The sequence below is a fragment of the Manacus vitellinus genome, unplaced genomic scaffold (genome assembly GCF_001715985.3).
Source record: "Manacus vitellinus isolate BGI_N305 unplaced genomic scaffold, ASM171598v3 scaffold_3_pilon, whole genome shotgun sequence".
Classification (NCBI taxonomy): Eukaryota; Metazoa; Chordata; class Aves; order Passeriformes; family Pipridae; genus Manacus; species Manacus vitellinus.
The window spans coordinates 10610452-10636592 of NW_021940535.1; the positions used below are offsets into that span (position 1 = coordinate 10610452).

A 26141-nucleotide genomic window follows, 5' to 3' on the forward strand; every position below is an offset into this window, starting at 1 on the left:
TCATACAGAAAACACCTATAGATAATTTCAGACTTCTCAGCTGACAAAATAGAAATCACATCTGTATCAGAAAATTAGTTTTAAATGTTTCATTAAAGAAAAGAATTGGAATAACAAAACATTTATGAAATAAACAGCAGAGGGCACTATCACATTGAAATATTTCTGACAGGTGTTTAAAATAAAGCTACCATTACAGTTATTTTACTCCTTTATAGTATGGAGTTGGCTTATTCAGTGATTTTAAGTAACACTATTTGTTACACTATATTATATAACTTCCTAGATTAAATTTTAGAGATTTTCTATAATCTTTGGTCCTGTAGAATAGCAATATAATAATTCAATGCTGAAAAAATTCCATCTTATATTCACCATCATACTGCCAGTCAGATACCACAGCAGTCTGACACACTAAAACACTCCTCAAATAACCTGTTAATGAATATCTTTAATAAAATTCAGTGACAATTTTAAATTTGAACATATTAATTTAAAATAATTGTTACTTACATATCCCAGCTGGTGGCTGCACGCAGCTGCTGCATCAATATAGGAAACTATATTAAAGCAGACAAATAAACATTAGTGAATTTCAGTGATTTGATAGTTGCAAATGATAAACAAAAAATCAAAATATCCATAATTTCATAAAAATGTATTTGGATAACATTTGTGAAGAGTATTGTCACAGACAAACATGGTAGATAAACACTATTAAGGAGATAAAGATAAAAAATGAAAAAGAGATAAAGATAAAAAAGGAAGAAAAACACAATTCTTTCTATATTTTTGCCTTAAACTAAACTGCTAAACATATATCAGCATTAAAATAAAAAAACAAGTTTTTCATTCTGAACAACACTATGCAGCAGAAAAAAGTCTGATACTTTCACCTACAAAGACAGAGATCATCATATAGTATTATGAAACAAATATTTAATTTATTAATTTTGTGAAACTGGATAAAAACAGTTGGCAAATACTAGAATAATGAATGTTAACATGTATAATCAGCCCCAAAAGAACCAAACTCATCATTTCTAAAATGTTCTGTTAATTGGCAATTCAGTTACTGGATTAATGTTTCCCCCACCAAATTCTCCAATGATAATGGAATACACCTTCCAGCAATTCTTTTTCCTGCTTTCACTAGAATGCTATGGTGCAAGACCTACCACTTCTTCCAACCTAAATGCTTTTCATTGAATTTTTCTGGCAGTGCAATTTTGTCTTTAATATCTCTATATCCAACAATGACACATGAGCTTATGACTTAAGTGCATTAGCATAAATGTAGGAGAGTGAAGCAGTTTACTTTTAATTAAATAAAAAGAAAAGTGCTCATCTCAGGACAGCCTCTGTGATGCCTTTACATAATGACAAAAAAAAAAAATCTATTTCTCTCCAGCATATGCAAGAATTTTGAGAAATATATTAAACCACTACAGAGGATATGAGTAAAACTGTTTGGTAAAAAGTAGTTCTTGAAAGGTGAAACGAATATTTAGGTATACCCTAAAAGAGACTCTTCAGAGACCCTGCTCACTGTAAGCACTGCTTACTGAAAGTTTTACTGCATGTTCTTTAGAAAGTTTTTCTTGCTATTCTTCACAGACATATGGCCAAATAAAAGACATATAGCAATTCACACATGAATTTTTTCAATATTCTCTGTCATTTACGATGATTTACAAAGACTAATATTTCATCATATCTTATTTCACACTCTCCATCAAGGTTAGTTTTTACCCCAACACGTTCACTAATACAACAAAACTATATGTAAATGTATCTGAAATGTAGGGCAAAGAATTAGTTTCCCTCAGCATTTTTAAAACACCTGACATGGAACATAGTAATTTTTTTGACATATTTTTGTCAGTACATCAATGATTTCTTCAAACATAACTAAAAGTAGCTGAGTTTTGCTACAACAGCAAGTATGTAAACCATGTTGATTCTTTCAAAGCTTTATTATTTACCAGCTGAGAGCTCATTAGCCTGCTTGCAATCTCCTTGTGGACAGCCAGAGTACACAGATAGTACAGTAAGTTCAGTTTAGAACGTGCTGCTCCTGTGTTCTTCTCAGTGGAATCCAGCAGTGAGCATACTCTTTTCAAGAAGTTATTCCAGTCCACATCTTTCATAGATGATAACTTCTCAGCTAAGAAGCAAACAAGTAGTTAAAGATAATCGATCTTTGATGTTGCTTTAACACTCTAGAAAGTAACATCAGCATGAATAAGTAAGTTCCAAAGTTTGAATCTAATTATAATTTTAGTACTTAAAATATTAAAGAAGCATGTTATAATTCATGTCTGAAGATTATCGAAATAAAAAGGAAGCAAGAAAAGAAACAAATGATAAACACAGAGCAATGAAAGCTTCAAAGCATTTTTGAAAGTGCAACCCTGCTAAGTCCCTGTACTTCATTTAAGGAAACATTATATTTAGGAAAAGTTGTCCTTTATCATTACTAATTCTTCATAAGAAAGTGCACTTTCATTAGAGTAAACTTGAGGTAAAACCTAACGAAAGTCAGTGAAATCTACTCAGAATCAATAAACTGAAAATGTGTATTGTTACTCATATAGGTAGGCACCCATTGAGCTAAATTTCAGTAGTATCAAAACACAGATGACTTCAGAAGGAACACAAAGAAATCAAGCCACTAGGACAATTAACATAAATCCCGTGGTTCAATTCACTGACCAGGGTACATGAACTGAGATTTTTCACAGACTTCCTTATCAGTCTCAACAGTTAATTTCAATCTAGCAGCCATACATTCCCTCAGTTTTGGTTAGTTATTTATTAATAACTTATCTGCCATCCTGATATCTCCACTATAGAATATTTAAAAGCACGTTTTCTGTATTTTATGTTAATTTTATACTTAAGTAACAATACCTACTAATGCAGGCAATTATAATATACATTAGCAAAGGTGAAAAGAGGTGTGGATTGCAGGTATTTATCTTAATTTTTCCATACTATCTTTAATCATTACTGATGAGCAGCATCAAATTCAGTATCTTCAAAAACAATCAGAAAGTTGGCCAGAAAAAAGCTACAACTCCGAAAGCATTTCAACAACAAAAAAACCACTGTCTCATATTAAATAATACTGATAACAATAGTAAAACATATCAGAACATCAGTGTGATAAACTACTTAAATGCAATATGAAATATAATACTTCCCTTAGGCACTTGTATTGGATCATTTTTTGATGAACCAAATTAAAAATATTTTCTGTTACTACAGTCTTGATTGGGAGACTGGGGGACATTAAATTCCTTCCCAACTACAAAATTTCTTCAGCAAATTAACTCTCCAAGATACATATTTTATAGAAAGAAAAAATTAACTCTTATGCCTAGGAAGAGGTGCTATGTGAATTCCAGAAGGACTTCATATGTGGTTGGTATCCCTCTTTAAGCATGGTGAAGTGTGTAATACTTCCTTCAAAAGACTAGAGTAAATTTTCCAGGGGAAGGAATGATTACACTCATGACAATGAGCAGACTTTAGTTTTCAGAAATAACAGCACTCTTTCTAGACATTACAAACTAATGATAACAAAAAAGCAAACCCAAAACAACTCCACACTATCCTTTGGGACATGATTGCCATAACAATTCATGATTCAAGGTGGGATTGGCAAAGCTGACGAGTATTACAGCTGATCAACACTGTACATTTTAAGATCCTCTTTCCATGTGCTTCCCTTCCTTTTTAGCATTTTAATATATTTAGTTGAAAATTTCAGTTAAAATATCTCAGTTGGAAAAAATCCACTGTTTTGCCCACACTAAAACAATGATGACTGTCTCATTGCAAAAGTTTTTGAGCACAAGCTTGTAACTGAAGAAGGCAGAAGAGAAAGGACTGTCATGTAACTCATGAAAAGGCTACTCAAAATTGGTCTAGCTAAAAACATTACAGAAACAGTTTCAGAAAAATGATGAGTTCTGAAACTGTGACGGTTTATAATCTACAGCAGGAGGCTACAGGTCTTGTGATAGCGAGTTACAGCAACACACGCAGAACTTGTTAACAGCTTCAGCAGATCCATACCTGAATGTGCTGGTACATGTAAAGTTTTTGAGTCAAATCTAACTGACACTTGCTTTATTATCTGGAAAAATAAACAAACACATTACAACTAGTTTTAATACATTTCTGGAAAATCTCTAAGTAGTTAAATGTGAGAGTACAAAGATGCAAAATTTGTACAGGATGGGTGTACATACTACTTCTCTTTACTGAGGAATTTTCCATTGTTTTCTGGTATTTATTCCTTCCAAGCAAATATTGGAGATTTAACTCTATGTTTTTAACATAATTATATTGCTAGTGTTTCCATTTAAGTGATTTTTAAAATAGGATTACAAAATGATAGGATTTTTTCAGTTTACATTTTTATCTTGCTTGTATGTAGAAAAACACTTGCATTTGGGTTTCAAAAGCTACAGAAAGCATTTGGGTTTCAAAAGCTACTATGCAGATGACAGCTCATAAGTGTTTTAGCAATTCATTTCCATACAGCAAATACATATATACACTAGATCATTATAGAATATAAAAAGTCTTATTATCAACAAGTAATTGTTCATAAGGTATGGGGATTTTTTCCCCCTTGTGAAACATCATTTTCTGGCGCATCATGAAAATGGATGACTGCTCAGAGACTGAGGATTTGAGTGTGATTTTCAGTAAATAAAGCATACAGAAAAGGTAACTGTGTAGTGGAATTTAGCCTTTGACAGATGATGTCTAAGTGTAACGAGAGCTATTTTCAAAAAAAGGTCTTCAGCTCCACAGATCTGCAGAATACAGGGAAATTTTACAATCTAAGCTGACATTTCAACTTTTCAGATTCTGCCAGCATCTAGTAAATCCTTTTGCATGAGATTAAATTGCAAGCTCTTCAGCTTTACCAGGTGTCAGTATCATCCTTCAGTCTGAAGTGCAGACTAAAGATTACACGTCCCTAGAACTTGGCGGGCTATTTTGCATTAATTCTGAGTCTGCCATTGCATGGTAAGGAGATTAGTCTCCATGTGCACATCAGTATGTACACTTACCCCTAATCTCCTCTCTTATACTTGTAATAAGAAGAGAAGCTGGGAAGGACTAAGGCTTTGTGTCATTGTCCTGAGATAGAACTGACAATTTAACAGTGGTAGCATTCGAACACTTTGAAATTCTCCACTGTTAACAATGTCCCTCCCTCCAAACATATTAAAACATTATTATTTGGTAGTTATACTATCTAGCTGTATAAGACCTCTAATTTTTGAAAGTGTTAGGAAATGCATTAAAACAAACCAAAAGAATTGTTAATACTAAAGCAACACAGCAACTAAAAGCCGTAAGACATTCTTAATGAGATTAGATGCTCATTTCCAATCAAAAATGTTGCATTTTCTGCATCCATCACTTACTGAGTAAAGTTGCTAAAACAGTTGCATTTTTTTTTAGCACAGAAACAAAGGAAGACTAAAGAGGCTCTTGCCTATTATTCCTTCTACCAGTAATGCCCATAAATGCACGTTATGCTGTCACTGCAGTGCAGAGCTCTGATTCTTTTTTGGTTCGCTCTTTGCTGTCAAGCAAGTGTCAGTCCCTGCTCAACAGACTCATTACAAACTGTTATCACACTAGAATACATATGACAGAAATAGGATGGACATTTCTTATAACAATAGGTGTTCTTTTGGAGAGAAAATGAGTTCAAAAACATTATCACATCTGAAGTTTAAAGAATAACAAAAGTTTTTCTGTAAAGGTCTAACTTATAATCTAGAAGGCTTCATATATGGCCTTGTTTTGAGTATACCAAACCACAGTTTTGTGCTCATTTAAGTAACAGGTATCAAAGGAAGTTATCAGAAAACAAATCTACAAAAGCACTGAATGCAGTATTTAGTAGCTTCTATTTCTTGTAAGACATTATTTAATATTATTATTCAATCCCAAAATAACTCATTCCTCCAAATTAGCAACACAATAGAATTATACAGACTGCCAAAAAAATTGCATGAGAGCTTGCCAGATGACTGGGTGTAACTGCTTTAAAATGAGAACTGTAAAATACAGGAAAAGAGTTTCACCCTGATTAAAAATTTATCTGCAAAAATAGCCCCAGCCACAAGTTCCTGAATCTTATATTTTTTTTTGCTATACCTTTGGATTGTCAATGATTGGTGTTATGATAAGATCAGATTCAGTGTAAATGAGCTCTCTCAATGCTGACTCCATATCCTGCTGACTTGAGCACATATTTTCAGCCTAGAACAAGAACAAAGATTTTTTTTTAAAACTTTTTTGCACCAAAAAAAAGTTTCTTCATGTTTATTCCCAAAATGTTTCGTTTCAAAATTATACTATGCAGTTTTGCCATGTAAACAACATATTCTAACTTACCTTTCATTTATGTAATAGTAGATAGGACCAATTAAAAATCATAAGAGAAATACATTGGAAGAAAAAGCAATGGGTCCAAACTGCAGACTGACAAGAAAGAAGATAACATTTTCCCTTTTATGCACTGGGGCAAAAAAGTAGACTAAACATCTTTCTTAGCTCATACATCTGGACTTCTGCAAATATATTTTTCAAATTACTTGCACACTGTAGGAACTGATTCCCTGCTAATTATGGATGGAGAAGAAACTTGACTTTGCCACAGACGCCAGGCTAAAATTCTAACTTATAGAGATACCATCATCCCTTAATATAAATTTTATACTCACCTTCTTCAAGCATGAATCTCTTTGTGAAAAATTTTTGATTGGGGCAGCAGTAGCATCACTTACTTCTACTGCAGTGCTAGTTCTAGGTGTGGGACGAGAACTTAAAGAAAAGAAAGAAAAAATAATAATAAGCCAATAAAGACTACAGATTAAGTTTCATTGCAAAGTGCTCTTTTGCTGCTCTTTTGAAACTTTCATGCCATACAGCAAACTTTCAAAGCTGATAAACATAAATGAGGCTATGCCTGAGCCACCAACTAGACATGAATTTTCTGTCTTTAAATGTGTTCTGACAAGGTTAGGATTTGTTTACCAGTTAAAAATGGGAAGGTGGTATTTTGTAGTTGCTGTTGATGTTAAATGGATCTAATTTGATTATTTTCTCAGCAATAATCACTCTAAAAACTGGATGCTCAAACATTATTATCTGAATTCCTAATAACAAACAAGATACAAAGAAAATTAATGTGAGAAAGAATTGAAATTTATTTTATGTTATTCTCTTCTGACTGCTAACTCTTGGCTAAGACTGCCTAAATCTCGTGTAAAATTGTAAACTAGGTTTACCCTTTAACTTTTTCTTTTTAAAATCCTGTTTGCAAAATAGAAAATGAAGAAAGAAAAGACCGGAATACTGCAAAGTTGCAATTTTCATAATGCATTTAAAATCAACTTTAGAATTATTAAAATTGGCAGGCCAGGAAACTAGTTAAACCATCAACTTCAAATGAATGTCTTTTCTTCATTAGCAGAAAGTAATAGACACATTTAGCTACAAATCAGCTTTATTTATTAGAAAAAGCAACTAAGTTAAAAATAAAAACACCAAACAAAATTAAAAATACTCATGAAAATCAATGATCAAATGACTAACATAATGTTTCTAATCTTCCATCTATTTTCAAGAGAAACTTGGGCACAGCGAAGGAATGCCAAAATATCACCTACATAAAACTACATAAAATGTCCTAATTCTTTCGGTAAAAAAAGTATATCAGGATGTGGCTGGAAGTTTAGGCAGTCTTAGTTCCTAAACAAAAAACTTTATGATTTCTAGCTAAGAGGCCGAATAATTATTCTAGGTTACCACATCCTTCAAAATACGTAGATTTGATAAATATGGTTTTTTTTCAATTAATGCAACTGATTTGCTTTGGTATATGTCTGAGATACAGAAAATATTTCCTATTTTTCCAGTTCTCAGATGGTTTCTCAGTTTAAAACAAGACAAGAGATTGAACTATCTGAAATTAATAAGACCTATCCATTTGCATACATAGAAGAAGCTACTGCTGTTAAAAGCTGAGTAACCCCTCCAGCAGCTAAGTAAATTCTGGTGTCAAGTTGCCAGGTCAGCAGCTTCCTGTTTTAATACTTTAGTAGATAACACATACTGCTTTCAGAAGTTAGATCATTGAAGCAAAGACGGTTTACAAACAGATTTTTAAAAAAAAGTTTGCATTACATTTCAATTTTTATATTTAAACTAATGTGCTTATCATAAATAAAGTATGTTGTTAAAAAGAAACCACTATTTGGATTACATGCTCTTATACTGTTTTTAATGTCATTGTAGCCTTTCTTTTCAGCAGATTGCTAAAGCAAATGCTATTTGAAATTACTAATAGTATGTGTTTAGCTGTGATGACAGAATTTATAAGTGAGATGAGAATTAACACTATATAAAACCAACTGAAATAACTTTTGTACACACTATCATATCACACCAACAGCTTGGGAAGAAAAGCTGCAGGTAGAATTTATTAGTGGATCTTATGTTGAATGCTTATTCTTGTGTATTCAAAGCAATCATATTCCAAGCCTATTCTCATATATACGAAGAAGGAAAGAAATAAATTCTTCTGTTTAGACTGACAGCTAAAAAACCAAAAATTTACTTCCAAAACCAGTGTAATAAAGCCAGATAAGCTTTAACTACACACACTGCTTTTGCAGCTATTCTAATATTTTAATATTAATTAAAGTGGTAATAGAAAATTCAAAAGGAGACATGCACAATGTTACAGACAGAATAATAAAATGTCTGAAGAGACAGTGGGAAAAAAACCAGCACCACAAATACAGGATTTCAAGGGTTTCAACTGTTTCAACAGTTTTCAAACTGTTCTTTAGGTTTTCATACCTCAGAAGAAATATGGATTCATTTGATTCACCATCAACTGCACTTTTGGGGCGCAATTCGGTCTGAGTTTCTACTGAAAAGAGAACATGAACTTGCATTCAGAGGTTAAAATCAAATCAAACATACAGATGTTGGTAGGATTGATAAAAATAAGTAAAAAAATAACATAAGAATATTACCTATTTTGAAAGAACTGCTTGGTAGTTTAAGATCTGCTCTTGAAGATGACAGATTATCTAGATTTTTATGAGTATCCACTGACTCTTTTGTACTCCAAGACACGGATGACTCTGTGTCCTCATTGCTGCTTAACAGAGGATAGTAATTACAGACTTAAAAAAAGAGGGATCATATGGATTATTTTTTTGCAATTGTTAGAATAAAATTTAGCTGTCATTCTCTAGAACATACTATTTTAATATGTGTTACATACACTTTTTATGTTAGTAATGGCAATGATGAGAAACAAGTTTACAGCAAATGAGCAGGAGAATATTAAAAATTCTTTCTCTCACATTAGAACTTACATGGAAGACAGTAGAAAAGTTAAATTATTACCCCACAATAAAAGACTTGTAAAGAAATATTAAGAGCATTACAGATCATTCAATCTTCACAGGAAAAAAGTCATAACAAACCTACCTCTAACAATGAAGTCAGTAGCCTAGACTGAAGCTACTTTTTGGTGGGTTGTTTTGATTTGGTTTGGTTATTTTTAAGATCTGGGTTTTTTTTAGTTTTGTTTTTGTTGTGTAATGATTTACATGTCACACTTAATTGCAAGTTTATTGGTTGTGGTTGGTCGGGGTTTTTTTAGCATGCCCCTCTATTATTCAAATGGAACTGGGTTATACAAATTTCCTGAAGGCTCTCCAGGATATCAAATATTAATCAAATCCACGTTGTGAAGAAAATAGATACATTCACAGTTGGAAAAGAAAAAGTATTGAGCTTCTTTAGCATGTCAGGCCAATGTCCTGCATTTGTCATAGTTGTCAATTAGTGCATTTATCAGCAGATACATCAGAGGCATTAGAAAACCCTCAAGAGTAAGGTCAAATAGCCCAATATTTCATAGGAGATTAAGATTCTTCTGATTCTCTGAAAATTCTTCAAAAGTGAGCACTGAAATGGAGGTCTTGCTAAAACCATGAATAAATTCTTACTTTGTGGTATAAACTGTAAATATTAATTTCTTCTATGTCTTGTAGGTGAAAGTAATAATAAAATTAAAAGACAGAGAGCTGTATCTCAAAGTAGAATAAATGATAATTACAAAAACATTGCAGCACTGGTGTCAGAAATAGGTATTAAACAACATGAGAGAAAATTTTAAAGTAGACATAACACAAAAACATTCAACATTCTAAAAGAAAACTACTTTAACATTAGTTCACTAGACTAGAACGTGAACAGTTCACTAGAGTAGAACATATCTTTCAAATATTTAGAACAACGTGACTTAAAAGTCAACGCTAAATATCTTAATTCAAAATTAAAAACAAAAAAACCAGCAAGGTAACAGGAGTTCTGAAGAAGCCTAATTTTTTAATACATAGAAACCATTTGCACAAAAGGTTTGTGTATTTCTGCATATATATAGCAGTGTAGAGTATTACAAATTTAGAAAAAAATCCCAACTATTAGATTAATGCTTTATGTCATAAGCAAAGAATATGGGTCAGCTGCATTTGCAAGATTATAAAGCTCAACCACAGCTCTAAGATGCTGTACTGATAGGCTTTGTGATGCTCTAAGCCTAATGCACAAAAATAAACAAATGAAAAACTCACTAGAAATAAAATTGACCCATTCTACAAAAGCTTTCAAAACAAAAATTGCAAGTCAAATTCATGCAACAATGTTATGTCATATATAAACAAATAAATAAAATTGACAGCAGTTAGTTCAGAAGCGTATTTTAACATATTCTGTAGCCAGAAGGAAAGAGTCTGTTGAAAGTGAATGGACAGTGTAATACACTAATAGGACAATACAATTCCTAAACATCCCAAACTGCCCACTGAATAGTGTAAAACTCCGGTCAATAATACATGAAAATTCTAAGCAAAATTTCAAAAATGATAAAATTTACAGACAAACATAATAAAATATTTTTTTTATCTTTGCTTAGATTTATTACAAAAGAAGTCTTTCTGAAAGATTTGGTACCTTGAGCTCGTGCCTTGATTGTCTGCAGACTCAGTACCACAATGGCGAAGGGATCCTTTCCAGAACGGATGCTGCAACAGGTCTGTCCAATTCAGCCTTTTGAAAAGCAACAAACAAACTGAAAAAGCAGTGGCAAAGTACAACAGCTCCACAGAAACATACCAGACTAGGTTTTTAACCCAGTGACACTACAGAGCAATTAATCCTGTTGTTTGCTTTTATTTGGACAACAAATAAGTTTTCTTTCAGGACGAACTTTTTACCTCAAGTCAGAATAGATAATTCACACAGCAGAGGTATGAGGATAAAAATGAAGGAAACTGCAGAGTCAATCCCACATGTAAATTGTCTGAGCTACTCCGTAAATTACATCAAACTATTTAACAATGTAACTGTATCACCTATAAATCAAAGTCTGATAAAATAATTGTGTCCACTGCTCTGGAAAAGCAAAGCCATCCAATTCTAAATTGCCTATCATTCTGCTACACTTATCTATTTAGCACCAGCTATAAAAATATAAAGACACACTTAATGGAAACATTAATTTTGTATATATTCATATAACAAAAAGCACAGTTCGTTCTTCTATATGAGGGATTACATTTTTTTTTGCATTCTTTGTCATCTACAAAATACTATACATATAGTATCATAGTAATTATCTTCTCCAGAGGTGACTACATAAACAACTGTCATGGATTAGAAGTTTACCTTTTCTGAGGATCCTTTTGAAGCAACCCATCAAGCAAACTGATGAACTCAGCAGAAGGTTTGTGAAAAGCAGAACCTGTAAACAAAAGCACTTGTGAAGATCAGCAACAGGCAGCAGAACTGTCGCCCAATGTAGACCAAACAATTATCTGCAGATCATGCTAAAAATGTTCTTAATAGCAATCTGAAAAAAACTAAATGTATAAAGAATCTTAAATATACACGCTTTGTATTTCAAAGGATCCTCAAAAAAACCAAACCAAACCAAACCAAACAAAACCACCAATTTTCAGTCGTCAAACTAGTTAAAATTGTAACGTAAAAAAAAAGCACCCTCCAATTATCATATAGCCATTAGAAAGAAATAAAGTGGAGTTAAAATCTGCTTAAACTGAAATTAGGTTTCCTCCAGCAATAATTTTCAGAGGACCATTGTTGAACCCCACTATACAAAAGAGTTTCCAAAATTCTTATTTTACTGAGAAAAGACTCTACTTCTGAGAGTGCAGAACTGAGAAAGGCACTTCACCCACTTAGAAAAAAAAAAATCTCTCCTAGAATTGAAAGAAATAACAACAGTTTTAATTCTGCAGGTTACCATTTTCAAGTACCTTACTATGACTGAAAAGAGCCACTAATATTTAAGGGTCTCCGTGAATAACACTGATGCCCAGAAGGACCAAGATCAAAAATTCCATACCACTAGGTATATTTAGTGTTAACAATTAAAAGTATGTCTGTCTATCAAAGGGGAAACAAGAATTCATCATTAACAGGGAAAAAGTTCTTATGAAAGGAAGGAATTGCTAACATTCACTTCAGACAACTAACTGATTACTGCAATCAGCCTCAGAAGAAACAGTGCAAAAAGCTAGCTTTGTAATTATTACTCTGATTTGATTCATTACAATATAACAGAACCTCACCCTCTGGTCTAGGTGGCAATGGATCTTCACATAAAATCTTTTCAATTAATTCAGAAAAGCTTTCTGAGAAGAATGGTGGTTTTCCTACAAACAAACAGAAGTGTATTTCACAGATTAGGCAAACTTCAAAATGGCTGTCAGGTGATGGCAATGATATAGCATGAGCTCATGACATATCACGAGTTTTCCCAAGAAAATATCCAAAGAAATAAACACCTTCAGCCTGAGTGCTATTTATCAAGTTCTCTTAATTTATATTCAAAACCTTGGATTAAATTCTTGTATCATCAACAGCACAAGACACCATGGATGGAAGAGGCACCAAAGATGGCTTGATGGAGATCACCATGATAGCCCTGCATGAATCAGCAATGATATAATAGGAAGAGGTCTAGGCAGAAATCTCAATATCTGTGTTACTGTGTTGATCCAACAGATCAGCATATTGTTTGAGATTTAAGAAGGTTGCAGTGTAATTATCTTTTGTGATGAAGCTTTCCTTTCAGCTGCACCAACTGGACACTTTATCTGCAGAAAACCAAATTACTCTAGTTTTATAATAGTGAAACAGTTTTCTCTTTCAAAGCTTGAAATAATGCACTCAGAGTTCAATACTGAGGAGATTAAAAACATTATACTGTCAGAATTCGAAGGCTGCTATAATTTTAAATCATAGTATTTAAACCATACATGTTGGTTAGTCTTGTATTTAGATCACAGTCAACAGGACAACTTAACAGTACTACTCTACTTGATTATTTGATAAAGATACTTTTTTTGTCTTTTAAGCACAGTTAGTATATTCTTCAAGAAATCTTTAAAACCTGTCTGAAGTTTTTCTGTGTCTTAACTTCCCTAGAAAGTTAACAAGAATTTACTCTGGGATCATGACCTATGTTTCCATTATAACAGATAATAAATAGATACACAAACTTACAACCTGAGAACATTTCATAAAGTAAACATCCCAAGGACCACAGATCACTGGCTTTGCTGAAGTCATCTCCCTTTATTGCTTCTGGAGCTGTGTATAACGGAGAGCCTACAAAATACAGTATGTATAATGCACTTAGATTATTCATTCAGCATTTATCCTGTTCAACACTTTAAACTTTGTCTCCAGACTTCAGTGAGTTAGGGGTTATCTTCACTTAGTATAAGAAAACTGAAATACCAAATGTAAGTAGTTTCAAAGGAACTTCTTTCCTAAACTTTAACTGGATTGTGCAGGATTATAGATGCTATTTTGTTGTTCATTTCACTTCTATTAACCAAGCTGTCTTGTGCTACACTTTTCAAACACAGTGATTAACGCAAATAATGTTTTGATATGCTTTAACAGCTTCCAGGACCAAGCAAACTGAGCAGAATAGTAAACCAATATCATTCTCATATGAACAACAGAAATCATTATGTTACATCAGGTTTGGGATTTTTTTTTAAAGCCATCCAAAGACATAAACCTTCATGAACTCAGAAAGTTTTGTTACAAAAAACAAGGCAGGTAGCCAACTAGATCACTGATCTAAATAGTTATAGCTATTTTCACACTGAAACACTTTGAAAACATCACAAACGATAACATCTTATTCACAAACTCCTTTTGTCTTGATACAGAAAAAAAAAATATACAGTTCTTATTTCTACAGTTCTCAAAAATCTCTAAAAAACCTACACAAGTTCAGTAGAAGTGTCCATTCCATAGTCCTTTAAAAAGTTTATTTTAGATTTTTTTGTTCTTGGGTTTTATTTTCTTAAGTGACAAAAGGTCATTACCATACATATCAAAATAGCTGTTCTAAAAAGCAACAGAAAAGAGATGAGATTTGTATTTCTTCTTGAATAAAGTTCTGGTCTTGGTCTTACTATTCCCAGTGTGGACTTTCAGAAGGAGATAGCAAAGTATTTAGAGAGCTTTCTCTGTTCTCATAAAATATTAAGAATTATTCCATTGTTTCCAACAACAGTAACTGATATGCCACATCACTATCTTGGAAATAGAGGTCTGCGAGATGCTCCAAGGACTAAGAAATGATTCAGAAGATTAAAAACAAGTTTCTGAATTTTTTCTTATTCAATGAAAAAATAACATAGCATTTGCAATCTACTGCAGTTGCATGGATCTGCCTATCAAAACTGAAGCACATTAACTTCCTCATACTTTGAAATGAAATTATCATTCTTAAAGGTAGCCAAACAGTTGACCTCAAACTACAAATCACTTGTACCATTTGCATCAAAAAGGACAATGAAAGTACAGCAGTGCACTCTCCAATGAAAGAAGCAATAGTTCTGTGTTGTACTCATGTATATATTTAATATGAACTTAATGGAATTTAGTCCCAGACCTTACAGAGAGCATCTGCAGCAAAGGCTTTTTAAAAGTTTATAAATAATTCCATAGCTCAAATTTTTCTGAGACAAAACAGGATTAATTCTAAATCATTTTTCTTTATCACTTATTTCTTCACTCTCCAATTACTGCTTTATAACTGGAGCACAAAAGATAGTAAACATGTGATTCTTTCTGCTACTTCCTTTGAATCCTTTTTTATTCATTTTAATACACTGTCTTATACCAATTAAATACCAGAAATACAATTTCCTTAGTAAGGCAAGCCATTTCCAGTTTGAACTTTGAGCTTCCAAAGCTTTAGTGATTTTCTGTAGTTTTCATCAAATAGCATATAATAATTTAGCCTCCTTAGCAAATCCAAACCAAGAATTAATATTTTCAATTAATTAGTTACATTGAAACACTTCAGATCTCATTCACATACTCAGTTTAGTGTTTGTTATTTTTGCGTTTGGGAGGGTTTTTTAATCCTTGAAATTTTGCTCCCTCTTTTTTTTTCCCTACAAAGAAAAAAAAAAATCAAGAAGAGTTTATAAAATAACAAAAATATGTTCAAGACAAAAAGATTATATAATAAACTGTAATGCAGTTATTTCACGTAAAGCTATAAAAAACCAATTTAAAATTAATTATCTCCAGGTATGCTATGTTGGAAGTTTGTTCTGAAAGTTTGATACAATCTATAATCACCTACATATGAGCTTCAATCCAAAAGAAAACTTGGAGTCAGGAATTGTTAATGTCATATATTTTATGACAGACTGAAGCATATTATTTTCCAGCTCTTAGTTAAACTGTATTTATGAAATAGAGAATTATTACCATACACTTGTAAATAGTTTCTTTCTACTCACTCACACGTGTTGTTCCATCTATAAGTCACGATCTCTCTGAATAATCTTACTTAAGAGCTAAATTTTGGGTTTGAGCTTACTTAAAAAATTCCCTGTATGCAGGATAAGTTAAATCCGTTTACAGAAGATGTACTGAACATGCTTTCCCATTGCAAAGACACAGGGAAAGACATTAATCTTTACAAAAGATAACAGTACAGAATTAATTATTCAGTTTTAGGGAGATGATCCTGCCCCTCTACTCAGCCTTAGTGAGGCCACATCTGGAGTGCTGTGTCCAGTTCTGCTCTCCTCAGTACAAGAGAGACATGGAGCTCCTGGTGTGAGTCGAGTGGAGGGCTACAAAGATGACTCTCTTATGAGAAAAGGCTGAGGGAGCTGGGCCTGTTCAGCCACAGGAGAGATGACTGACTAAAGAGGGGGAGCCAAGAGGATGGAGCCAGGCTCTGCTCAGTGGTGCCAAGCAATAGGACAAGAGGCAACAGGTAGAAACTTATGCACAGGAAGTTCCACCCGAATATGAGGAAGAGCTTCTTTATGTGCAGGTGACAGAGCACTGGAACAGTCTGCCCAGAGAGGCTGGGAGTCTCCCTCACTGGAGATACTCAAGAACTATCCGGATGCAATCCTCTGGCATGTGATCTAGGATGACACTGCTTGAGAAGGAAGGCTGGACCAGATGACCCATTCTGATTCCTCTTCCAACCTTACCCATTCTGTGACTCTGTGAGTCTCCAGACATTTAGAAAGCCCCCAACAAAATGCTAAACAACTATTGTATTTCAAGGTCTTCTCTCCAAACTACTTCAAACTAAGTTTTTTTCCAACTTTCATTTTGTCTCTTTGGTAAAGGTTAATTTTGGCTAGTAAAAATATTGTACCTCGAAATCTGTTTTTCAAGTATCCTTGTGGAGTACTTTCACTAACATCTTCACCTTCTTCATTTCCAACTAAAGCATAAAATTCTTCCAAGTTTTCACCATCCACTTTAGCCAAGCAAAAACTACTGAATTTCAAAGTGCCAGACCCTTCCAGCAGAATCTAGAAGAATAAACAAAATCCAACATACTAGTACAATATATTAAAACTGATGATTGCTGACATTTCCAACACAAAGTATAAAATAATTTATTAAAAAAAATCACAATTTGAAACCATTTAAGTACATAGAGATGATCACTATAATCAAAAACAATTAAAGGCTTTAAGTAATGCCAATAACTGACTTTTTTCTTACAACCAAAAGTATCACAATAGAACCCTTAAGAGTTTTAATGTGCACTTTCTTTTACTTATTATTAAATCTAAATAAACAATTATGTTACTAGAGAAAAGAAAGTAAAAGTAGAGTAAAACTGTATAAGAAAATAAAAGTGGAGTGAAATCAAACATGGCTTCCTTTGAGGGGAAAAAAAGTGAATTTTTCTAATTTTATCTGGCAGAAAATTCCACAGATTTAGTCCAATGATGATGAGAGTTTTCTCTGGGCAGTCATTACTTATTCTTGTAACTAAAAACTTCATAATCCCAAAAACTTTGTTTGGAGACATAGCCCATTCAATCAGAAGCACGGAGCGGGTCATGAACTGAGTAGAATTGTGGAAGAATTCACAGAAGAAGGGCAACTTGATCACTAGTAGATCAAGATCAAAAACAATTACTGTTATGCAAGAATATTTGCTTATAGTCATATTCTGGTGACTACATGAATTAAACATGGACTTTGGCAAACCTCTGCATAAATTACACACACATACACAAAATGAGAAAATACATAAAGATTCATATTTTTATGCAAGAATAAGATGATAATTCACATGGCATCTGGAAACAATAGAGAAGGTTATTAACAAAGACAGTTTAATTAACTTTAGTCCCCCATTAGCATTTTCTATGACTGCAAAATATTCTGCAGCGTGATAGAATAATAATGAATTTATTCTATGTCCAGTGACAGAGAACTAAAATCCTTCATTAAATTAAACCAGTACGCCAAATCAAAAAGAATCTATCACATTGTATCAGATATACAATAGGGAAAGAATCAATTAGATCATAAAATATTTAAGCTATAGACTTGTCTCTGATTGTCTTCACATATATTATAAAGCTCAACTGGCCTCCAGTTTGGGGTAAACCTCTTCCAAACAGTAGAACACAAATAATAAAACAAATGCTGATGGCATGCAAAGTAACGTGCAGTGTTCCCTAGAGATAATACTCTTCCTTACCTTTCCAGGTGTTAATTCACAAAAGATAATTCCAAGCCCGTGAATATGGTATAAACCAGTAATCAATTCAACACCAAATTCTCTCACTACATCTTCAGGTAGATGTTCATCTTGAGCAATGACAGATTCTAGAGAACCACCTGAAACATGTTTACACATATTTAGTAAGTGCATATAAAAAAAGATGTCATACAAGTAATTCCCAAGGACATTACATAAGCTTCTTCAAAATATGTCAATCAAAAGCCACTATTAGTAGATATTTAAAATATTTCTTGATATTATCTACTAGTTGTAAAATCTAAGATGTACAGAAAAAAATCTATTTTCAATACTGTGACAAAAATCTTAATTTTGAATGAAATTAAATTGAGTGCATGACTTCAAAATTACTTGAATTGATTTGTTTTACAAAGGAATCAGAAGTGGAAAAAAGAAATTCAGGAACTGTGTCACTTCACAATGTAATTTGTTTATATGTAAACCAAATGCATTTATTCAAATTCCTTAACCAGATTCCCGCTGCCTAAGTTAAGAGAATAAATACCAAAAGCAGGCTATCAACCTCTGTGAACAATTGCTAAAGATAATGGCAGACAATTTTCCACTGAATTCAGAGACAACTGAAATAGTAAAACTGTTACAGTTTGAGGTCCCAAGGTCAACAACATCCTACAGATAACTTATTTTGTTTCTTCTTCACATACAGTGTTTCTACACAGTGAGGTCTCTTGACTCATGTGCCTCAGTTCTTTCATTTTAATCCTTTCCCCTCTTTTTCATTTTTTTTTTTGCTTTTCTTTTTTTTCTTTTGTTTTAGAGAAAAGAATCAAAAAAATATCCAGGACTAAAATTTTGTTTTCCAGGTTTCTCACACAAACCCCAGCTGTCTGTCCTGTACGTCCCTCTAAGAACAAGCAGTAACTGCCCAGAAAAAACTCACATAGCTCTATGGATTTCTTATCCTAACATGACTTCTCTGTCCTTCCAAAATCACTACTGTCCTCCTCCATTAAGTTCTGACCAGCCCTTCCTTTGTTTTCTGATAAGATTACACTTACAAAACTTTCCAAATAACCCTCACGCGTATCCTCTATCATCTGTGTCCTTCACTGGTCTTCACAGTCCTTGCTTTTCCCCACTGATTGTTCCTGTTTCTTTCAGTGTCCTTGCAAAAATCTTTCTTCTTTCCCATCACCTGCTTCCTCACATTCCATGGATTCTCAGGTATGTCATCAGACTCAGTCAATTTGAGTCATTCCCATCCTAACTGTTCATAGGACTTGGATGACTTCTAATCTAATTTCCCATAAGCTCACTGTTCAGTCTTTCTCTTCCTTCCTGTCCCAGTTTTCTAGCCTAAATTCCACAAAACATCTCCCCTAAAATCTCTTTTCTCAGCCTCATTTGTTTCCTTACTAATCCTGCACCAAATCTGTTCTCCTGAGGCCACAGTTTGCATTTCCTAAATTATCTATTGGTTTTCTGGGTTGCCTGTTATTTATATCTTATCCAAATCATGCAGATTAAAACAAAACAAAACAAAACACAAATTTAAGTTCCTGAATTAAACAGGGACTAGGAAACTTTTTCATAGAAATGGATACTAGATCTTTTATTCCAAATCACATAATAGATTTTCCTGTACTTTTTTCCCTTTGATCAGTTATTTGTTTCAGAGAATACAAAGACTAACAGGTCTGTCATTACAGAATTCTTCAAATTATTCAACACTTCTGAATCTTAAAATGATTTTATTTCTAAGCCATTTTAGGCTGGTTAGTAAATCAGTCATTCCTTTAAAAACACCCCCATATTACATAGCTACAGTAAAGAATTTTCAAACATGCTTAATAACTGTTTCTTATAATGTAATTTAGAGGACTCCATATAGAAAAATTCTATAATATGGCCAAATACACAAAGAAAAAAAAAGTAGAACTGGCAACACAGAAGGATTCTGTGTCTGATAACAGAAACTCACTTTGTCAACTTGAGACAAAGGAGAGAGATCTTACATATTTCAAAAGCAGCTTTCAATCTCAGCAAAATTAATAAGAAATCAATGTCATATTTTATGTATAAATAAGTTAGCTTCAAGACACTCTCCTTGCAGCAAACTGCAATATTGTAAGGCAAAACACTTGATAATTCTTCAATAATAAAAGTCTGCCTGTCCAATAACTTAGATATGTGCCCCTAAGTTGGACAAGCAAAGAGATCAAAGCCTCCTTATGGGTCATTAACTTCACTTTTAATCACTGAAAGAATGACCTGACTTTTTTTCCCAGAACTTGTAGGTTCTCTTCTTCAGGAATTTTTCAAACAGAATTCTGGATAGATAAAAAGGCTGTGTGTAATGAGGGTTTTTACTACTAAACAAACTTCAGATGCCAAAAATCTTAACATGCATCACTTGCCTATTGGCTTTCTTTTCTCTCCATGTGGAGTAAAGAACACTATCGGGAGTTTAAAATATGCAGTCATTAGAATTAGAGAAAGCTTTAAAAGATTTCTTTAATAGATTGATAAGAACCTATCAAAACTCGGTGAATCACTTAATGCAGTTTTGGGTTCTCAGAGCTCCCCAATTAACATTTTAACATGGAAGTCAAAATACTTGCACAGAATAGGAAGAAAATTTAAATAATTTACTTTAACTGCTAAATTGTCCTTTGATTAAAAATTAACTTGAACAACATTTTCATTTATACATTATAGCTTAATTTGCTCCTTGCTGTCTTTAAAAAGAGAATGCCAAAGCTGCCAGTACTTAGAAAACTTTTCAAGTTATTACTTAACTACCCTCCAACTATCCATAATTTGTTTTTATGTTCCCCTGATTAACCATATCTCTTCAGCTCTTAAACCCCAACATTATGCCACATCAACTAACATTTAACAGATACATACAGTGAAGGAGAGGAGAAATTATTTCAGTTGATTTCTAAAAATGTTTCCAAGAGCAAAATCATTTTTATATATAAACAGGGTTCTCAAGCTAATAATGAGATAATCATGCATTTTTCAAAGATTTGTTGTAGAGAAACTGCCAGATGAAATCTCTTACAAACACTCATTTTTAAATTTTTACTTTTTGAGCTTATCTCACCTGTGCATAGTTCCACTACAAGCCAGAGATGGTTGCTTGTTTCATACCATTCATGAAATGTCACTATATTCTTGTGTCTGATTTCATGAGTCAGACGAACCTAGAACAAAGTTTTCAACATACTTAACTGGAGGGGGGGGAATAAATATATATATGTTTATATGGACTTGTGGCAGGGCAGCAAGAAACAATACACCTTTACCCTAGATGAAATACTTGTTCTCTTGTCTTTTCCAGGGCACTAATATTATTATTCAAATATTTTAGCTTTACATGTATGTTGAGAAAAGATAACTTTCCTCACAGATCCTGCCCAACTCACCTGTTTATAGAAAAAAAATTAGGAACTTCCCCAACCCAAAATTATAAATATTATTTAACCTTCCTGCATCACTAAAACAATAACAAACTGGAAATCAGAAACTGGAGTCAAACTTGCACTCCTAGTTTTTTTTTTTCAAGAAGAATATAAATGAGAGACAATACAATGAGAGAAAGAAAAAAGAAAATTTTCCATCATTCTTAATCTTATCAGGCAAGGACAATCATTCCAGAGTCCCTGGAGATCTATATTTCTATTATACCATTCATGGCCTAATCTCTACAGAAGCCTGTTTTTTTGCTTGACTGGTATGTAAGGTACCCTCGATGGTTTTGTAAGACTAATAACGCTTCTAGGAACAACAAGTTCCGAAGAAATGATCACTGAACCAATGAGAGGGAATATAAAACTGTATTGGGTTTGAATGGCAAGGTTTTGGTAAAGGGGGGGCTACAAGGGTGGCTTCTCTGTGAAGCTGCCAGTACTCTCCCTATGTCTGACTAATCCAATGCCAGCTGGCTCCAAGACAGACCCACCCCTGGCCGAGGCCAAGCTCATCAGCGATGGCCATAGTGCTGCTATGATAACATTTAGAAAGGGGGGAAAACACTGCTCCAGAACAGCAGCAGAGAGGGGAGTGAGAACATGTGACAGAAATAACACTACAGACATCAAGGTTAGTGGAGAAGGAGGGGCAGGAGCTGGAGTAGGGTTTCCCCTGCAGCCCACGGTGAAGACTATGGTGAGGCAGCTGTCCCCCTGCAGCCTGTGGAGGTCCATAGGGGAACAGAGATCTGCCTGCAGCCTGTGGAGGATCCCAAACCAGAGCTGGTGAATGCCTGAGGAAGGCTGTGACCCCATGAGAAGCCTATGCAGGAGAAGGCTCCTGGTAGGACCTGCAGACCCATGGAAAAAGGTGCCCACGCTGTAGCAGATGATTTGCTGGCAGGACTTGTGACCCTGCAGGGACCCACACTAGAACAGCCTGTTCCTGAGGGCCTGTACGCCATGGAAGGGACACATGTTGGAGCAGTTCATGAAGAACTGCAGCCTGTGGGAAGGATCAACATTGAAGAGGGTTGTGGGGGATGTCTCCCATGGGAGGGTCCCCATGCTGGAGCAGGGGAAGAGCATTAGGAGGAAGGAGCAACAAAGACAGCATGTGATGAACTGACTGTAACCTCCATCCTCATCTTCCTGTGTCACTGGCAGGGGAGGAGGGAGAGAAAACTGGGAGTAAAGTTGAGCCCAGGAAGAGGGAGAGGTGGGGGGAAGTTGTTTTAAGAATTTGGTTTTATTTCTCGTTATCCTTCTCTGGCAACAAATTCAATTAATGTCCCAAAACCAAGTCTGTTTTCCCTGTGAGGGTAACTGGTGAGTGATCTCTCTCTACACTTACCTCAACCCATAAACCTTTCATTATATTTTCTCTCCCCTGTCCAGTTGAGGAAGGGAGTGATAGAGTGGCTTTGGTGGGAACCTGGTATCCAGCCAAGGTTAACCCCTTACAGAAACAAAACCTATCTACTGGAAAAATAAAATATTTGAGCTGTGTAACTGTATCAGTTACAGTTTCTTTTGCAGAAAGCATCAGATATTTAAAACTGTGCCAAGGTTTTACAGACCAGGATTGAATTATCTCAAACGGCCTTCTTTCATCAAAAATAATTTCTTCTTGCTAAGTAAGAACTTGATTATTTACTGGAAGGTACTACTGCCACTGGATTTGCACAACTAATGGTAAAGTAAAGCAAACTTAACTAAAGTTAAATGCAAGTAGCTATTGTTACAAGTTCTCTGACACATCACAAAAACAGTAAGACTGTAAACATGGGCTTAAGCTTGTGATCTAGAAACCAGTAAAATCAGGTTAAGAAATAAATACATTAAAATAAGACTCTAAAGTATAAGAATTTAAAATCTTAAGAAGCTCATCTGAATGATGACAAACTCCATCTAAAGAAGCATATGGTATTTTTCTTTTATAATACCTGTGCTACAAGGTTTTGGTAGGCTGTATCTTTTCCCAGATTTAGCAGGGAAAACCCCATTACTTACCCAGTTTGTTATTTCAGCTCTTTTGCATTTATCAGTGCAAAGAATGGCAACAAAATTAATTGTCCCCTTTCTTCTTCCTTTATAAACAACTGTCTTATTTCCTCTTCCAATCTCCTCATACAGAATGAAGTTCTCCATACTTTAGGATGCTTTACAGGCAAGAGAGTGAAAACATGGTATTAGTCTCATAAACAAATAATCCTTTAAAGAAAGGAGGAGAATGGGGAAGCATTCAAATTTAATAGTCATTGATGTACAGTATCTCCCTCCCAATGCTCAAAAATAGGGATTATATATTTCCAGAAAGATCAGAGAAGAGATCAGTGCCTGCCTCTCCACTTCCCCTCATAAGGAAGCTGAGGATCATGATGACCAAAGCCCCTTCCTTGCTCTTCTTCTTTCCATGAATACTTCAAACCTGTGCACCTTGTCACAAGACTGAACAGCACATATACATTAGATGGATGGAAGATATCTTCATTGTCGGTCATATGAAAGGCATTATCATCCACTCAGGCAACAAACCACACCAATGCATGACAGGCTCAAGGACAAGTACAGAAATATCTGGTTATCTGACAAAAGCAAGACCAATGACACATAAAGGCACATGGTCGTGGTGTAACGGTGTAAGACCCTTCTGGAAGATTTATTACAAAGAGATCAGGGCTTATTTCACTTAGGAAGACTTTCCTGTCTGGAAGAGGTATCTCTTCCAGAGACAGTTTCAGATGTTTTCTCCTCTCCCTGGTATAAGAAAAAGATAAGTCTTTGCAGACATCTTTGAAGGTCCCCAGAGTGGGGAGCAGGGGCAGGGATGATAAAAGCCCTGAGAAGAACAGAGGGCGTGTCTTTCCCCAGGCCCGGTGTTTGAAACGCCAGAAAGGTTAATGTTCTTTAAGTCTAGTGTTATCGACTTTGGAAATAAATTTTCCTACAATCCTGTCTGGCATTTGGGGGTATCTGTGCATAATCTTTCTTCACACATGGTAAAGGGAAGATTTCCTTGCCACCTCATGACTGGCAATACTTGCAAATAAGTTCTCCTTTAGCTGCTCTGCAAGAGGTAACAGGGAAGAGAGAAGTATTTGCTCTAGCATCCCTGAATCTCAAGAGTAATGGCTATACCATAATTTCAGTACACAAATCAATGGAGCATGGAATGATAAGATCACAGAATGGCTTGGGTTAAGGGACCTTAAAGATTATCTAGTTCCAAGCCCTCCCCATGGGCAGGGACCCCTCCCACTAGACCAGGTCGCTCAGAACCCCATCCAGCCTGGCCTTGAACACTGCCAGGGACGGGGCATCCACACCTTCTCTAACACGCATGACATACTTTAGAGAGCTGGAATTCGTTCGCCGGTTTTGTCATAAAGTACAACGAGATCAAATAAAGTGACACAAGGAGTCCTTCAGCCGGGGGACACCGGCCCCGCCCGGTTCGGCCCCACCCTCGGGCCGCAGCTCGGCGAGGGGAGCGAGAGGACGGTGAGGGGCGGGGCCGTTGGGCGCGCGCGCCCCTCCAGGTAACGGCCGCGATCCGCGCGCGGGAAAGCGGAAAAGAAGGAAAGCGGGAAAGAAGGAAAGCGGGAACAGAAGGAAAGCGGCAGAGGGGAGCGACAGCCGTACCTGTGCGGCGAAGGATGGACCCCGGCGGGAAAGGGATGGGAGCGACCGCGTACTTATGCGGCGCCAGGATGGACCGGCGGCAGCATTCATCGCCGCGCCGCCGCCATCAACCGAACCGGCGGAGCCCCGCCCCCGGCACGGCGTCTCCCATGCCCCGGTGGCAGTGTCCCGGCGGGACGCCCGTCCCTGCGCGCCACGAAATAAACCCAGCGGGCGGGGCACCGGCACAGCAGGCAGGGTGACTCCGGGAACTGCGGGGATTTGTTTCCCTTTATTCTAGCAGGAACACGCCGATGGGTCCCACCGGGGCCCGTTCCCGCCCCCCTCCGCTCGCCTCTCGGATGGTCGCCACCCCGCGACCGTATCCAGGAGACGGGGCCGGACGCCGGAAGCAGAGCGGAGCCGCCATTGGGCCAGGAGGCGCCTACGTCAGGGCGGGACCACCGGGCCGAGCCCGGGGGGGAGCTCCCGGATGTTGGGGTGAGCGGCTCCTGGGGCTGGTCTGTCCCTCGGGAATGCTCCGCCCGCCGCTTCCACTCTGGGTCGCTGGGGCTCCTCTATTAAACCTCCATAGTCAGATCAGCAGGTAGCGTCGTCAGCCCTGCTGTGGCGCTCTGTAAGTGCCTAACTGAGGGCCACAAATGTCAAAATTTAGCCCTTGAAACAAGCATCTTCTGTTTTTAGCAGTCAAGTGGGTTTTCACTTTATTTTCCATCTCAGGGTGGTCTGGTTTTCTTTTGTTTCGTTGGGTGGTTGTCTGCTTTTGGTTTTGTAAGGCCCTTGAAAAAGTCAAGTGTCCTTTTCTCATGGGCAGCATCAGTAACTGTAGTGACAGGACAAGGGGAAAAGGCTTCAAA

General features: G+C 35.6%; 1 protein-coding gene across 6 annotated transcripts in view; it reads right to left on the reverse strand.

The window, feature by feature from the left end:
• ULK4 (unc-51 like kinase 4) overlaps positions 1-25603 on the reverse strand; it is a 219654-nt gene extending 194051 nt beyond the window's left edge. For 3 of the 6 annotated variants that reach the window (XM_029961913.1, XM_029961914.1, XM_029961910.1), the window contains exons 1-16: positions 25285-25603; positions 23653-23801; positions 21273-21372; positions 18161-18300; positions 16811-16970; positions 13660-13761; positions 12720-12803; positions 11794-11869; positions 11080-11175; positions 9087-9211; positions 8908-8980; positions 6765-6864; positions 6196-6300; positions 4084-4144; positions 1986-2167; positions 514-560 (exon numbers count right to left, since the gene is read on the reverse strand). In XM_029961913.1, the coding sequence (XP_029817773.1) occupies positions 514-560; positions 1986-2167; positions 4084-4144; positions 6196-6300; positions 6765-6864; positions 8908-8980; positions 9087-9211; positions 11080-11175; positions 11794-11869; positions 12720-12803; positions 13660-13761; positions 16811-16970; positions 18161-18300; positions 21273-21372; positions 23653-23790 (1589 nt within the window). In that variant the 5' untranslated portion in view covers positions 23791-23801; positions 25285-25603. Of the gene's footprint in view, positions 1-513; positions 561-1985; positions 2168-4083; positions 4145-6195; positions 6301-6764; positions 6865-8907; positions 8981-9086; positions 9212-11079; positions 11176-11793; positions 11870-12719; positions 12804-13659; positions 13762-16810; positions 16971-18160; positions 18301-21272; positions 21373-23652; positions 23802-24991; positions 25140-25284 lie in introns of those variants that run through there. The other 3 variants (XM_018075381.3, XM_029961912.1, XM_029961911.1) reach the window with 2 other exon arrangements.
• Between the last annotated feature and the right edge of the window lie 538 nt (positions 25604-26141).